Source organism: Cynocephalus volans, chromosome 3 (assembly GCF_027409185.1).
Source record: "Cynocephalus volans isolate mCynVol1 chromosome 3, mCynVol1.pri, whole genome shotgun sequence".
Classification (NCBI taxonomy): domain Eukaryota; kingdom Metazoa; phylum Chordata; class Mammalia; order Dermoptera; family Cynocephalidae; genus Cynocephalus; species Cynocephalus volans.
In genome coordinates, this window is record NC_084462.1 from 92,758,417 (window position 1) to 92,774,670 (window position 16,254).

The following is a 16,254-nucleotide window of genomic DNA, read 5'->3' on the forward strand; positions in this document are numbered from 1 at the left end:
TTTATTTCTTTTCTCCATAAAGTACATAAGCACTTGACCAGGATAATTCCAATGAGGCCCAGTCAAAGCTAAAGATTTGCTACTTTTGATATGCCTGCTGATTCCTATCTTTATACTGATTTAATAAAGTTTACAAGCCCAAGGCACACACCACTTCTTTATTGGCCTTTGAATTCTCTCCTCTCCAACAATTTTATAAAATAGTAAAGGCTAAATGCAATAAAACAGGCACATAATTGTAGAAACACTGCTGTGGCAAGATGGGAAGGCAGACCAAACTGGTCTGTTGGATAGCAGGCAATGCCACCAGCCCAGGTGATAGTTCAGGGTATAACAGCTCACTCCCAAAAGGCAACTTGAATATCAGTGCATGAAAGCCCAGCTTGTTCCTAAGTCAAGGACTTTCTATACCTATTCAGGGGGTTGTCGGGAAGAGCAAATGAGATAATGCCTATTAAGTGCCTGGTATGCAATGGATGCTCAATAAACATTTGCTGGATCTAACAAAGTTGAATCCTGCTGGTCTGGTAATCTCCATCCTGGTATGTGATATTGAGAAAAGTGACATGGATGAGTCCTACCCCTCTCATCAAGTACCCATGTCTTGCTGCCCATATTCCATGTCTCAATACAATGTGCCCTGGTCCTCCCACCCCATCCTTGGGGTCCTGACCCCTCCTTACAGTGCCATTGTTCCAGAAGAGTGCAGGGTTGATGTCCTGCCAGCGGGTAATGGGAGACAGGCCCAGTGCTGCCCTGGCCTTGTTATAAGAAGGCAGACCCAGATCCCGGCCCTGCTGCAGGCAGCTAGCCAAGTGGTCTGTGCGGGAAAACTTCAGTGACCCAGGCCAGAAATCTGAGGATGAGATACCAGAGAGTCTGAGGGAGCTCAGGGCCACCATAGCAACCTCCAGCCCAGGCCCCAGGCTCCATTCATCCCAAGGGGACCTGAGCCACAGAGAAGGAGCCATCATCAGCAGGTCAGAAGCTCTCTCGGCAGTGGGTCAGCACATGCTCCCAGCCCTGGTGCCCCTCCGTGCCTGGCTCTGGAGGTCCAGTTGAACATCCTCCCAGGGGCCAGGAGTCCACAACCTGGAGGGCCAGCCTCAGCCTCACCTCGCACATCCTCAACCACCACATGGTCCTCTCGCTCAGCGATCTGGGAGGCCATGCCTAGCAGCAGTGCATCCACATCTTCAGCACTTTGTAGGTTTGGGTGCTTTGGGGGTGAGAAGAAGGAGGGGGCGTGGTTAACAGGGCCAGAGGTTGAGCAGCCAGGCTTCTTCCACCCCATCCTCCATATCCCTGGCTCCACCCAGTCCTGCTGTTTACTTCCAAACTGGTGGGCCATTCCTCCTCTGCAGGTTGATTCCCTACTCAGGGTGAATGATGTCCCCATCCAAAACCCATGCTGCAGGAGACAGGTTTCTACAAGCACAAGGGACCTTAAAACTTTACTTTTATCTTAGGAGACTTGACAACGTAGTTGCAAAGGCACTAAAAGATCTAGGGCTTGATCCTTGCTCTGTTACTAACAAGCTGTGTGGCTTTGGGCAAGTCACAAAACCTCTCTGGACTCAGTTTCCTCCCCTTAATAAAAAGGGACTCAGATTAGGAGGATGCTGAAGCATCTTTCAACTTGCTCCATGAATCTTAATCTATGTCTTCTTCTCTCCTCTTCCTCCCCTTTCCCTTCCCTTTTATAAACCTACATAAAGTATCTGATTTTGCTTTAAATTGGTAATCAATGTTGTTTACCCACACTGGCCTAGTTTGGATGGATAGACTATACCCCATAATCTCTCAGAATCCCTGCCCCCTCCCCCACATATGCATTCACACACTGTCCTAAGTGTGTCTAATTGGGAAGCTTCTTTGGTGGGGATGGCCGGGGTACTCCAAGGCCTGCAAGAGACCCAGAGCTGTCAAGGGAGAGAAAAAAGCTAGGAGGGAGTAATAAATGTAGAGCCACATCTGCAAAGGCCCTGCTGTCTTTCACACAGCCCTGAGGTGGGAGTGGGGGACTGACCGTGTGTAGCTACCTGGTCATCTCACATTTGTAGAGGAGATGGCTGAAGTCCCCAGCTTGCCTCCTTCACCCCAGCCCATCTCAGCTGCCTGCCTCAGCCCTACTGTTCATCTCCACCATACACTCTCAGACATACACACACACAACACACAAAATGCACACACACATATACCCACCCACATATGTACCCCCAACCCTGACCTCTCGGCTCCAGTAGCTGTTGCAGACCCGGAGAGCTCTGGAGACACTTGAGTTCTGATTGATAACCCCCTGGAAGTAGCAGCTGGCATTTCTGAAATGCAAGGAACAGGGGCATGGTGACTGAGGGAAGAGATCCTAATGTCAGGCACCAGGTCTACTCCGAGGCAGTAGTCAGGGGTCCCAGGCCATCATTTCCCTGACGTGGTGTGCGGTCAGATTACCTGACCTAGGTAGGTCTTGGACGATCTGACTTTTGGAAGGTCCCTCCCCCACTATCAAACCAAACATCTAAAAATGCACCCTATAGCATCTCTCTCTCTCTCTCTCCATTTTTAAAAGATATTTTAATTGTTCTTTTGAAATTACCTATCTATGGATAACGTAATTGTCTGTAATTTCTCAACCATCATTAGGCATACCCAGAAATTGTTCCAGAATGAGAAAATCTAACCTATGAATTATTTTAAAGAATAATACAATTGTAAAAAATAAACCGACATGCTTTATTTCATATACATTTATTTAAATATGTCACTTTTTATTTTAAAGTTCCCTTTTCATTATTTTGGAGACAATATTTTTCTTCAGATTACACACATTTTTTAGAATTCCCCCAGGAGCTTGTAAGGCCCAAGTGCTGTGCCTATAGCTAAAAAATGTCCCCAGTGTAGTGCCAAGACCTGAGTTCAGACCAGTGGGCTTTATGACACCCTGTGAACCTCAATTATTTTAACTGGGGAGATACCTACACCAGTTGCAGAAGAATGAAGATAAAAGTGCATAAACATGGCAATCATGTATCTTTTTAAAAAAACTATTGTTTCCCTTGTCCTCAATATTCTCTATTCCTTGAGGGAATCAGTACACTTCAGACTGATAATCCTGTCCCCAAGGCTCCTGAGGTCAGATTTTTCTCAGTTGACACCTCTATCCCTCCCAACAAAACATTTGAGCCCCTCCCTCACCTCATGTAGACGCCAGGGGGCACCATAGTGGAGAAGAACTGCTCAGAGGCTACCACGAACTCCGGGGAGATGCTGGGGTCTAGGAAAGGACGGTACCCTGCAGGCAGGGGTAATAAAGGAGAAGGCCTTCTTGCCCACACACCCTCCCACCACGTGCACCTGCCTCACTTCTGCCCCTGCGGCTCCTCAGCCCAGGCGTCCCCCAGCTCCCTCACCTGCATACTCCGGGGGCGTTTTCTGCAGGAAGCTGGGCAGCCACTCATACAGAGCGATGTTCTGAGGGTCAGAGACGGGGGAGGGGAGGCGCGCGCTGGATTGGGCCGGGTCGGGAGGAATCTGAGCCCAAGCGAGGCTTAGGTGCGGAGGCGAAGACCAGGCAGGGGCAGTCACGGGAGAGACAACTCAAACAGGAGCGGTGCGAGGCCTGTCCCCAAGGAACTAGGGGATTTCCGGGACGGGGGGGCAGGGGGGGGAAGGGTGTAGCTAAATAATAATCTCAACTCAAGCAAGATCTCTCGTATAAACAGCGCTTGGCCTCCTTATCACTTACAGGGCCTTTTCTCAGACGCTAGCTCTCTGGGAAGGGGTGTCCTCCCGGAAAGGGGCTTTTCTGAGGGTTGTGCAAGGACGGGGAGCTCTGCGGGGCAGCGGGGTCTGCCGGGGACCTGCACGTGGGGCCGGGGCGGGGGCGGCTGACCTGGTAGGTGGCGATGACCTTCTTGCGCGCGTGCTGGAACAGCTCCTCGTCCCCCCAGTGCGGGTGCTCGCGGGCCAGCCTCCGCGCGCACAGGTTGTGGTAGCGGAACCAGAGCAGGCCCAGCGCCTGCAGGAAGGGCTCCCGGTTCCCTCGCTCGGCCCCGAAGGCTGCACGCGACGGGGGAGGACGCAGGGGAGGAGATGAGCGTGGCCGAGGGGAGCCCAAACTCGCAGACCCCCAGCCCGCTCCCCAACCAGCCCCTCGCGGCCTCACCGTACAGCCCCCGAGGCCCGCGCTGCCCGGTGGCGGGGTCGGGCGGGGTCCACATGAGCAGGGGGTTCTGCGCGAATCGGGGGAAGGCGGGGTCGGGCCCCGACGCCAGCTGTCCCCCGGAGAAGCTCCGCAGCGCGTCGCTCCAGGAGTGCGAGGAGCCGTAGATGGCGCTGCCGTCCAGCCAGCCGGTCACCTCGTTGGTCTGCGGGGATGGGGGGGTGGCGGTGAGCCGGGGGCGGGTAAGGGAAGGCCAGGGCCAGGCGGGTGTCCGCGGGTGGGGACTGGGAGCCTCTCCCGCCCGGCCCGGCCCTGCCCAGAACCAGACCCCCCTCCCGCCCCGCCGCCTGCCTGGCCTCACCAGGTCCCGGGGGTTGCTGGGGCTGCGTCCGGTCTCGGGGTCCCAGCGGCTCCTCTGGTAGGGCAGCACCACGTCCCCACGCTTGTCGGGGTCAAACACGGGGTCTCCCCGCGGGATGTGGATGTTGAGGAACTCGGCAGGGCAGCCGGGTCTCTCCACACTCACGACGTCCGAGAGCACGTGGTAGCCTGCCCACAATGAGGGAGGGGGTACTAGGGCCAGCTGAGGGCCACTCTCCTGGGTATCTAGTCTCCCTCCCTCCCCTGAAGCTTCAAAAGGCTCAGCAGCCATTAGGGCAAGTCCAAGCCTTGACCTCCTGCACTCCCTCCAAATCCTGTCTCTCCTGGCTGGTTGTGCCAACACCTGATCCAAGCTGTTGACACTGGCAGTTTGGCCTTCTCCTTGGTAACTGGGAGGTGCCCAGTGAGTGTGCCTAGACAAACGGGCTGGCAGCACCAGCTCCAGCACGCAGCTAGGAGCCTGCCTAGAGGGCCTGCCAGCCTCAGCGGGAAGTCAGACACTGGGGAGCAAGCACAGGCAGCCAGATGGCCAGCAGGAGCCAGGCATCCCTGCCGGGCTAGCCTCCACCCCACTGGCATCAGACTGCCCTGCCAGCCCCATTTTGTCCTGCCTCAGCCCTCTCTGCCAGAATCAGAACCTTGCCCTGAGCCTGTCCTGGGAACCATGGCACGAAGAGTGAGAACAGGGTCCCATGGACAGCCCCTACCACATTGTTTTCTTTTTTTTTTTTTGGCGACCAAACCTGCGTGCTCTAACCAACTGAGCTAACCGACCAGCCCACACTGTTTTCCTGTTCCTGCCTCTACCCTCACCCCCACCAACAGCCCAACATGGAGGGATGCCCCTTTTCCCTCCCCTCACCCTTCATCTTTGTTCATGGGGTAGGTTTATGCCTCCCCCAACCAGACTTCACCTCAGCATGGATCCTCCCTCCCTCTGCTTTCACCCTGACCCCACCACCTCACCTCCTTCGCCATCTCTCACCCCCATCTCTCAGACTCTCCCTCACTTCTCTCTTCATTCCCTGACCCCTCCTCAGACACAGGTGTCCAGCTGACCCCACTGGTCTCCCCCCCCCAGAGGTCTCCTCACCAAAGAAGACCCCCAGCACTGTGCGGTTTCGCAGGGAGGCCTGCCCTGCAGGGCCCCTCATGACGGTGTTGCTAAGGTCTCGGGGGTTGGGCAGGTAGGGTTCTCCCAAGGGTTGGTACACGCCATCTGCATAGCTGGCTGGAACCAGGCGCTGCAGCCGAGAACCTGGGGTAGGAGAGGTAAGGACAAGGATGAATCCTCAGGGGGAATTCTTAACCTCCTCTCTCCCAGGCTTCCCTCCTAAAACCTTAGACATGGATGGCCTTTGCTGTTACCTGCCAGCCCCTGCCCCCCCAGCGGTGGGTACCACAAACTGTCCCTACTTGGCTCTCACCTACCTTTGCTGCCCCATCGATGCTCCATGAGGTTGTTGTACCACCCATCGAAACGCTGCACCTCCCATGAGATGGAGTTCTGAGCTCCTGTGTGAGAACGGAGGGAAGGGGGCAGCTGAGCAAGTCAGTGTGTGAGAGGTCAGGCAGGCCTGCACACGAAGCAGCAGAAAGTAGACACCCAGCACAGATGTGGGAGGTAAGGTGCAGAGGGAGAAACTAGGGCCCATCTTTAAGCCTCTCAGTGGGGGAGACATGGCAGGGAGCACTCAAGTAGTGCATCGGGGTGCTGACAAATGGCCTCAGAGAAGAGGGAGCTGGAGGAGAACAGTGGAGATAGAGATGCCTTCTATATTACTCCCCTCTGCTACTTCAGCACCCTGGGGGTGGGGGGTGGGGTGAGGGGACACAGCAGGACAGAAACCATTCCTCAGATACCATATACAGCATAAGCCAGCCACACCCCGTACCAGTGAAGTACATGTCATTCTGTGACCCATCCCTGGGCAGGGGCTGTGGAGAGAGGCCCGGCCCTCTTCCACTTAGCAGAGCCCAGGGTAGGTAGGGGTGTGGTGTTGCTACTCTGGTCTTTTTCCCAGTTTCTTGGGTGGGTCCAGGGACTGGACTGGTCATGTGGATGACCTTGCCCCTTTCCTCTTTGGGACATCTTGTCCCCATATAATTCCTCCTTTCAATCCTATTGTACTCTCCAAAATCTAGGGTCCAGGAAGGAGCACTCGGCTGTTGGGGAAGAGCTGAGGAAGGGGGACAGAGGGAGGGGTCCAAAGTGAGGGGTGGGATAAGGATCTTTGTGGCTAGCAGACCTGATGACCAGCCAGATTCTTATCCCCAAACTAGGAGGCTGTAGGGCTGAGGCTCCCTCTCTGCTCACTTCAGAGAACAGAGGAAAGCAAAGGACTCTTTGCCAGAGGGAGAGCCATTCCTTTGATTGTCTCCCCACTCACACCAAGGACAAGATCTCTGAACTACCCTCCTACCCCGCATGCACTCGCACAGACACACACTCACTCACCAGGGGGTCAAGGAGGGAAAATGATTCAGGCCCTGATGTTTGAGCAAAAACCCCAGCTAAGGATCCAGGACTTGGGGCAGGGACTAGGGCAGCCACATACATGTGACCTCTAAACTAAGATGAACTGGCAGCAGAACAAGGAGGGAGCCTTTGGGGGAGGGCACAGGGAGAGTGCCTCTTGGGGATAAGAAGCAAGAGTTGGAGGGGAAATGGAAAATCCAAGGCCAAGCAAAGGAGTGGACTGGAAGGAATGCAAATGTGAGCAGCTCTGGCAAGAGAGAAGCTGCCATGTCACCATCCTGTTACTTCTAGCCAGGACGGATCATTCATAGGTTTTCTCTGCTTCCTGTTTTTACATCTCTCACCCCTAATGATCAGGGACCTGTACTTCTTAACCTAATTTGTGGCACCTTAAGCCCACTTCCCTCCTCAGAGACCCAGACTACAGAAAACAGCCTCAGTTTTTAGTAAGGGACTGTCCAAGCTGAAGGTAACTAGATGAAACTCATAGATCATATTGTCTTTGTTTTGGATCATATTGTTTTAAAACACTGTGTTGACCCCCCTTCAGCTTTGGATCCAATCTGACCCCAAGATCCTTTATTGTTTTGTGGGTCTAATCAATCTTTTCCTATTTTGAGTCAAGAGCCCTTACTTTATGGAAAAAAAGAGAAGTTAGAGAGAAAGTTCCCATGAACTGAAAGGAATAAAACAGGAAGTGGTGAAACAGCAAGTGAAGGCTCCCTAACTCTGTGTATTTAGGGATAATTTTTATTCCACTATCCATTCATTTATTCAACAGCCTGAAAGGAGCACCTATCACATGCAGGGCACTGGACTGTGTTAGCTAGGGACTAAGGACACGGAAATGAATATGACACAGCTCCTTTCCTTTAGGGAGCCCAGGGGATGCTGGATTCCTCTGCTGCTACCTGTGCTTCTCCTACAATCTGTACTCACCCATGGATGTCCAAGGCCCAACCAAGAGTGTCCATGCCAGAGCCAGGCAGCAGTCCATGGTGAAAATGACAATAGGGGCTCAGGTGTTAGAATATACAAAAATGGAGACCCTAGAAAAAGAGAGGAGAGAGAAAATGAGCCCCAGCTGTTCAGGAAAATTGGGCCAAGACCTTCGCAGATCCCTATGAACCAAGGACTAGGGCTGGGCTAAGGCCACAGTGCATAGTAAAGAGTAAGAGACATTCTCTCCCAAGATTCTTTCATTCAATGTGGAGTATACTATAAAGCAAATGTACTTCACAGTGCCTGGTTTTCCAAAGCCTTGCAGTTTCAAATATTGACCTTACAAAAAAAAGAAATTTTCCCCAGGCTATTGAGTCTCTGTTGTAAGATGAAGAGTTGTAACACAGCAAGGCTGCTGGCTCAAAGACAGACAGGTTACTGATTGATATGTAAAGATACTGGGAAATTGCTGTAAGATGTTTGCTAAGATCAAGCTTTTGTTGGTGGATCACTTAACTGCCTAATGGAATGTCATCTGACTTGTTTTTACTGAATGTTACCAGCTTCTATTGTTAAACTTGTTAAAACTTTAAGCCCACCTATGTTCTCTTCCTGTAACTTCTTGGTCTGAAAAATAAATGCGGGAAGAGAACACCAATTCATGGTTAATTTCCCAAATGAAAGGGATGCCTCTCTCTTGAGAGTTCTGGGAAATTAACCACTTTGGGGCTTCTCACTGCTCAGAAGAGATTGGCTTTGAGTAATCCTTTGCAGCTCTGTCACCCAGGGGAAGAGGGGTGACAAATCTGTAGGGGCAAAGCAACAATTCAACAAATAATTGATGAGCACCCACTATGTACTAGGCACCAACCTAGGTCCTGGAGGTTAAGTGATGAACAAAACAAACAGAAATCCCTGCCTTCATGGACTTTAACGGTAAAGCCCTCTAATCTTAGAAGGCTAAGATTAGTTGGAAAAGCTTGCTTTGGCCCAGCTTCCCACGGAGTGTGTTCCTTTTACAGACCCTTGCTTGGGGGCAGGAGACTGGGCTGCCAGTCCACTGTAGAGTCTTGGGCAAGCCTCTTATCCAACTGATCCTTGGTTTGCTCTTCTGGCTGTGGGAGTGAGTATGCCCCAATGTTTACTTCCCACGTGGTTGCCAGAATCAGATGTAAGAATGAGGTTGAATTCAAAGCAAGAAAAGTGACAGATGTTATGCAAATGTGATACAGAGAGGGTAGGCTGCAGCTTGGCTCCTTTAGGTGAAATCAGAAAGAATCCAGTGCCAGGTACTCGAGTGTTTAGTGCTGGCTTTCTGCTCTCTCTCCCTAAGCCAACCAACCACGCAGGAACAACAGGGAAACAGGCAGCAAGAGACTCAGATTGGGACTCCTGAGTGGTACCAGCAGTGCCCAAGGCCAGTGAAGACCTCCTAAAGGCAACCTGAAGGTTGGGGTAGGATGAAGGAAGGTGGGGGCCCAGGGAGGGCCTTATCTCCATCCAAACCTCAGGGTTCCTGGACAGGTGGTCTGGTCACAGAAGAGAGAACTTCAGGGAGTGACCTCATTCCCACTCTCCATCTCCTATAACAAAAAAACCTAGGCCCTGCCATAACTCAAAAGCTCAGTATTCCACCTCTTCCACCCCACAGAGTCTGTCCAGATGCTGGCTTTTGATAGTGTATGAACAGATGGGCTCTGGATGGTTGAAGCTGTAAGGCTGGACATACTGAAGTGGCCAAGGATCCTTGGATTAGGATCCTTCCCTAATCCAAGATGTCCTGCCCCTTCCCCCCTACCGCCATGCCTTCAGGATCCTGGGCCCCAAACACTAATTTACTATTCATCCCCTAATGGCATGCAGGAGGCTTTCAGGCCAGGCTATGGAGACAACCTGAAGAGGAAGGTGGGCATGAATAACCACTTTTTGTGGGTGGGTAGCCCTTAACAATTTACTCAACAATATGGGTGCAGTAACTTCCCAACAACCTTGAACGGAAGGCACAACCCCAGGACAGGGTAATGAAGCTCCAGGCAGTGGCAGAACAGGGAGAGAACACAGTCCTGCCAGGTTCTTGCCCCACATGGCTACCTTTCCAGCCCTAGAGTGGTGAGCCCAGTGGCCCTGGGGTTGGGGAAGATGAGTCAAGGCCCAGGATTCCATCCTGGTCCTGAGGGAGGGCTGAGGGGGAAAAGCCTGTACCCTAAAAGCCCAAAGTTCCTTTCTCGGCATGATGTGCTGGTGCCAGGAGGAGATCCCCTGGGCCCAAGCAAACTAGGCCACCCAACATTCCCAGGTCCTGAAGAACCCAGTTTCCCAAAACCTTGGTAGGGCAGAGGATAGACCCTAAATGGGCCCATTTTAGCTTTAGGATAAGATCGAGGCGTAGGGGAGCTAGAACTCCCCTTCCCTCAAAAAGTGGCAGAGCTGGGGCTCACCCCACCGCGGCCCTACCCTTAGAGCTCTTACCCCCAGAGCGCCCAGGCCCGCGGGCAGGAGAAGCCCTCGATCTGACCTGTGGCCCGCGTAGTCGCCGGAGCTCTGGGCGGCGGATTGGCTCCCAGCTGGGCCCGCGAAGCCTGTTCTCGGCCGGCCAGTTGCCTGTTCACCTCTGCTCCAGGGCGGGCGGAGCTTGGGGGTGAACAGAGCACGGCGTGTCCCGGCTCTAAGGCGGGGCGGGGCGCAGGGGGGCGGGATTGAAGCCGACTCGTCGGGACCCGCCGAGGTGCTCCGAGGCGCGCAAGGTGAGACGGCGTGGGCTCTCAGGGCTCAGGGGGGGATGTCCCGTTCGTGCCGAACGCTCTGCTAGTGCGGCCATGTGGGCGGCGAAAAGGGCAAGTCTGCTTCTGCAAGTCCGATGGGGCTGGGAGAGGACGGAAGACGGAGAGGGTGTGGGACACGGGGACTCCCCAAATCCTCTCCACACCGTCGGTCTGGGCTCTATGACCAAGAGGATCGGCCAGCGCCCGCAGACCAAGCCAGGCGTCAAAGCAAGGCGTCCATCCGTCCTAGACCCTCTAAGAGTCTGTGGTAACCCTTCCTCCCGGGGTTTCTCTTGAGATCCTGGGGGTCTCAGCCCTGCGAGCCGCGCCGGCGCCCGGCCAGATCCGGAAGTGCATAGCTAGGTTTGCGCTGGAGCTGCCCGGGGTGCTGGGCATGGAGGCGGGGGAGTGGGGGAGGGAGAAGGAGGGGTCGGAGGGATGGGAGGGATGGCTGCGGAGGGGCCGACATAAGGGTAGTAGGGTCCTCCAGCACCCGCCCCTCTGTCCGAGGCGGCAGGTGAGAGGCAGCGCTGAGAGCCTGGGGCGCGGTCTGAGAAGGTTGGGAGTGCCTTGATGTGGGGGGCGGGGAAGCACCCCAGACCCGGTTTGTCCGGTCACAGCCTGGTCCTTAAGTGAGTTCGGAGAGAAGTGGGGGTTGGAAGGGAGCCCCGCCAAAAGAAAACTCGAGCTTCTGGTGACAGAACGTCTCTGGACCTGGTTCCCTCCCTACTCCCACCGCCGGGAGCGCAGCGTCCGAGGTTCCACGGGAGGAGGCCAGCGGCGAAGGCTGCCACGCACGCACTGTGTGGAAGAGGAGAAGGTAGGGAACTGTGGTCCGGGTGTGGGTGGCGAGGGATACGGCTGCTGGGGTCTGTGCGGTCTGTCTGGGTGGGTTTGGAAGGAGCTTTGAAGTGCTGCCCCCGCCCCGGCCCCTAGGGGCGCACTACCTGCTTCCCCCGAGACGAGGTTCAGATAGAGTGGGAGTTCTTCAAAGAGAAACTTTGGTAAGAAACTAAGGAGGCAAGGGAAACCTACTAGGCCATAAACGCCACGAGGTTTACAGACATGAAATCCTTACCCCAGCTTAAGTGGAATCGGGATAGTTGGGCTGGCATTATTCTGCACCCCTGAGCTCCTTTCCCACATTAACCTTACTGGGGAATTCTACCCCAACCCACTTTTCAGATCTCATTTTATTTCTCCAGTAACTCCCCCTTTAGTGCAACAACACACACATATTCATACACACACACACACACACACACACACACACACACCCTTCCCTGAAAAGGAAAGTCTAGGACAGGAGTTCCTGACAGGGTCTTCTTAGCCAGCCAGAGCTGTAAACTTTTAATGGGGTCTACTCCAACCAGAGAAATAAGCCATCACATTCCAATAGATATGCATCACCAGTCAGAACTCTAGGCAACTCTAGGCTTGTCACCCACTCCCCCTTTGTAGAGAATTAGTTGTCCTTACTCATGGGTTCCAGCACATCAGGGAGGTGGGCAGGGGGAAGGCTTCAGGAAGAAAAGTCTGGTCAAGCTGCAAGAGAGGTTATCAGTGCACTAACAACGCACATAACTGAACGATGAAGACTGGAGCTTGTTGTAAGCTGAGTGTTCTTAAAGATCGTCACTTTATCTCTTACCTGCCCCCTCATAAACACACAGGAACCCCTCCTCATCCTGTGGTAGGTAGGGATTGGGTTTGGGTACCTGTGTCTGAAATACAAATGAGCACGAGGAAAGCCTTCAATACTTAAAGGAAGTCCAGAAAGGGAGAATGGCGCCCCTGTCCACCCCAGACCAGGTGAGAAAATGTGGGAATTAGCCCACCCCAGTAAGAAAGCATTCCAGTTTTGTCACTCTAATGGAGTAACATAAGTGTCTTTGTGTTACTGAGAAGAGAGAGTCTGGGTGCTTCTTTCTTGTGTCTGTGTTTCTGTTTGCATAAACTTATAGGTGTATGTTTGACTGGATCTTGTGTCTGCTTATTTATATCAATATACATTTTGTACATATACCAGTCATAGTGGTGAGCTAGGGAAGAAGTGGATCAAGTTAATATTGACAAGAGATATTCTCAGATTAGAATTAATTCTGTCAGACCCCACTTGTCAAGCCAGAGAGAAAGATGTTCCTGACAGAAACACAAGCTTTGTAGGAAAATAGGATTGTAGGGTGTAGGAAATTTTCACTTCAGTTCCACCTCTTCATACAGGAGCCCTATTAGCTCAATAATTAAAACCAAATTAGGATCAGGGTCATGAAAAATTAACATTAAATTAGGCAATGTAGATTAAAGAAGACCTAAGTCATGAATAAGAAGAACAAATTAAGCAACTGTCGTTTTGCTTTAGTCATCTTTAATAAATATTTTGGAGAATTGGAATAAGTTAACGTTGTTCCTCTGTACTCAAGATACAGAAAGCCTTTGTTAGTGTTTCTTTGAACCACCATGTTAATAGAGATGAGACATTCTTGTAAATTTTTTTATAAGCTGCTTTTGAAACAAATGCAGGAATAATACTAATATGTGACCCTGACCAAAATATATTACATTATTTATTATTTGCTTAAATTGCAAATATTTATTTTTGAAATTCCAGCATATAACACGTGTTCTTGCTATTAACAGCCTTGCTTTATCTTCCTATCTGGTTAACCAAGATATTCTACATTTTATAGCACTTCCTCCTGTAGCATTTTATGATGGAGTTTGGATGTGTTGTTCCCTCCAAAACTCATGTGGAAATTTGATCTCCAATGTGGCAGTGTTGGAAACTGATTGAGTCATGGGGGCAGATTCCTTATGAATGGGTTAATGCTCTCCCTGGGGGGGGGGTAGTGAGTGAGTTCTCGTTCTATTAGTTCCCGGGAGACCTGATTGTTTAAAGGACCCTGGCACCTCCTCTCTCTCCCTCCCCCCCCCCCCCCCCCCCCCCCCCCCCCCCCCCCGGCTGCCTGCCTCTTTCCACCATGAGTAGAAGCAGCCTGAGGCCCATGCCAGATGCAGCTGTCCCAGAATCGTAAGCCAAATAAACCTCTTTTCCTTATAAATTACCCAGTCTCAGATAGCAACACAAAACAGACTAAAACATTTTATAAAAAATATAATGGCTTCTGTATAGATGTCATAAATAAAAAATTCTTAGATGTGCAGCCTTATAACCCCAAGGTCATAGTTTCGATTTCTGTACTGGTCAACCACCAAAAAAGAAAAAGAAAAAGAAAAGGTAAAATTCTTAGACCAATAAACATCTGCTTTAAAATAAATATCACTATCACATATTTCACAAAATAATTTAATTTGGGCTGGCCAGTTAGCTCAGTTGGTTAGAGTGTGGTGTTATAACACCACAGTCAAGTGTTCAGATCCCCATACCAGCCAGCCACCAAAAACAAAAAAAAATTTTTTTTTAATAATAATTTAATCCACAATTCTTAATTACACATCTTCAGCTAGGGTTGAAATGTATATTTCAGATTTGATTAAACATGAACATTTATCTTGGGTCTTTACTAGTTTTAGAGACTCCAGCTATTGGAATAGGCTTTCTGAAAATTTTGGGAAATCACTAAATATTGACAGGGTTAGTCAAATCCTTTCTCTCCCAGTCCTGAGCCCTGTATTGGTGATACTCAGTTAAAGTTGAATGAAAGCGTATACAGTAGTATAGGGCAACTGGGAGCATAGCTCCCTCTTGTGTGCAAAATCAGAATGGCCACCTGTCCGGACCGGAACTTATACATATTCATTAACTTGATGTAGAGCCTGATTAGTATATGCAACGTGCAGAGGATGCAAAGATGGAAAGATAAAGTCCCTGCCCTTAAGGAGATTTGAGTCTAACAGGGAAATAGATGTTCAAACAATTAGAGTACAGCTATCATAAAGGTATGTCCAAATGAAATCAGAATGTTAGAGGTGGAAACAACCGCACTGGCCCACTAGCATCAGAGGAGACTTCACAGAGGACGTAATATGAGCTGAGACTTGAAGGGTGAAAGGCATTTGCCAAGAGTGTGAGAGCATTCTAGGCAGAGGAAACAGTATATACCAGGGCACGAAGGCTTAGAGAGCATGTCAGATTCAGGGAGAGGCTAGTAGTTCAGTATGGCTATAGATTAGACTGGACAAAAGATGGAGATGGAGAGATAGGTGGTACAAGATCACAAAGCACTTTATGTGTCATAGTAAGAAGATTAAATTTTACCTTCTTCAAATATAAATGATTTTATTTGCTTATTAGAAAAATTATTCTGGGTTGGCCCGTGGCTCACTTTGGAGAGTGCGATGCTGATGGCACCAAGGCTGCAGGTTCAGATCCCTATATAGGGATGGCCGGTTAGCTCACTTAGGAGACCGTGGTGCTGACAACACCAAGTCAAGGGTTAAGATCCCCTTACCGGTCATCTTTTAAAAAAAATAAAAAATAGAGGGAAAAAAAAGAAAGAAAAATTATTCTGACACCAAGCAAGAGAGGATGAGGCTGAATTAGGGCAGAGCAATAGGGAAGGAAATGCATGGAGAGTGTCAAGAAATATTTAGAAGGTAAAATGGTCCTGGTCTCTGGCTTCTTTGATTTATGGAGTGGTAATGCTGCCAAAGAGACAAAGCAAACAATAAAAAGCGGGGTAGACACAGTGAATTCAATTTAGCACCTGTTAAATTTGAGGCATCAAGGAAACATGCAAGTGAAAATGTCCAGGGGGTAGTTGGCGCTTTTGAGTTCAGAGCCCAGGTAGGAGTTCTACCTGGAGACCTTTGAAACCCATCAGCTATGGTGATAGAAGAGATTGCCCAGGGAATCTTGAATAGAGCTAAAAGAAGGGAGCCAAGGCAGAATCCTGAAGAGTATAAATATTTAATAGTTAGGAAGAAGAACTAGTGAAGGAACCAAGAAAGGGATGGCTGAAGGCAGGAGACCCAGGAGAACACGGTGTTATGGAGGCCCAAGGAGGAAAAGTTTGAAGAAAGATGGTATGGTCCGCAGTGTCAAATACCACAGAGAGGTCACGAAGGATGAAAAGTGAAGACTTCTCTTTGGATTTAACACGTAGTGACCTAATGGAGAAGGCGGGGATAGGGAAAAGTCAGATTGCAGTGGGTTGAGGGGATAAGTAGTGGAAATACCAATACAGACTATTCTTTCTAAAAGCCTGGCTATGAAAAGGAAAGAGTAGGATAGGATGGTGGCTAGAGGGGACCCAGAAGATCAAGGGAGAAGGTTCCTGTTCTTTGGGTTCTTAAGATGAAAAAATTTTAAGCATATCCTTGGGAGAAGGAGCCAGTAGCGAAAGAGGAGCTGAAATGCTATGAGGGGAAAGGAAGGAGATACCTGGTGGTAAAGGAGGTGGAGAAGGCAGGCAGGAGTGGGGTAGGACCCAGGAGGATGGATTTGTAGAATTGGAGAGAAGAAAGACATCTGTTCCTCTGGGATGGAAGAGTTTTAAACAGTTGAGAAAAAAGCAAAAACTTCATGTTAAAACTGAGACTCAGGGGTTATGTGACTTGCCCAGAAA

General features: G+C 50.6%; 1 protein-coding gene across 1 annotated transcript in view; it reads right to left on the reverse strand.

Annotated features, from left to right (window-relative positions):
• Positions 1-8,019, reverse strand: part of DUOX1 (dual oxidase 1) — a 28,903-nt gene extending 20,884 nt beyond the window's left edge. Inside the window, exons 1-11 of the mRNA XM_063089287.1 lie at positions 7,962-8,019; positions 5,975-6,058; positions 5,637-5,801; positions 4,524-4,711; positions 4,166-4,367; positions 3,893-4,059; positions 3,411-3,471; positions 3,196-3,292; positions 2,231-2,321; positions 1,117-1,219; positions 684-856 (exon numbers count right to left, since the gene is read on the reverse strand). Of these exons, the coding sequence (XP_062945357.1) occupies positions 684-856; positions 1,117-1,219; positions 2,231-2,321; positions 3,196-3,292; positions 3,411-3,471; positions 3,893-4,059; positions 4,166-4,367; positions 4,524-4,711; positions 5,637-5,801; positions 5,975-6,058; positions 7,962-8,019 (1,389 nt within the window). The remainder of the gene's footprint in view (positions 1-683; positions 857-1,116; positions 1,220-2,230; positions 2,322-3,195; positions 3,293-3,410; positions 3,472-3,892; positions 4,060-4,165; positions 4,368-4,523; positions 4,712-5,636; positions 5,802-5,974; positions 6,059-7,961) is intronic.
• Between the last annotated feature and the right edge of the window lie 8,235 nt (positions 8,020-16,254).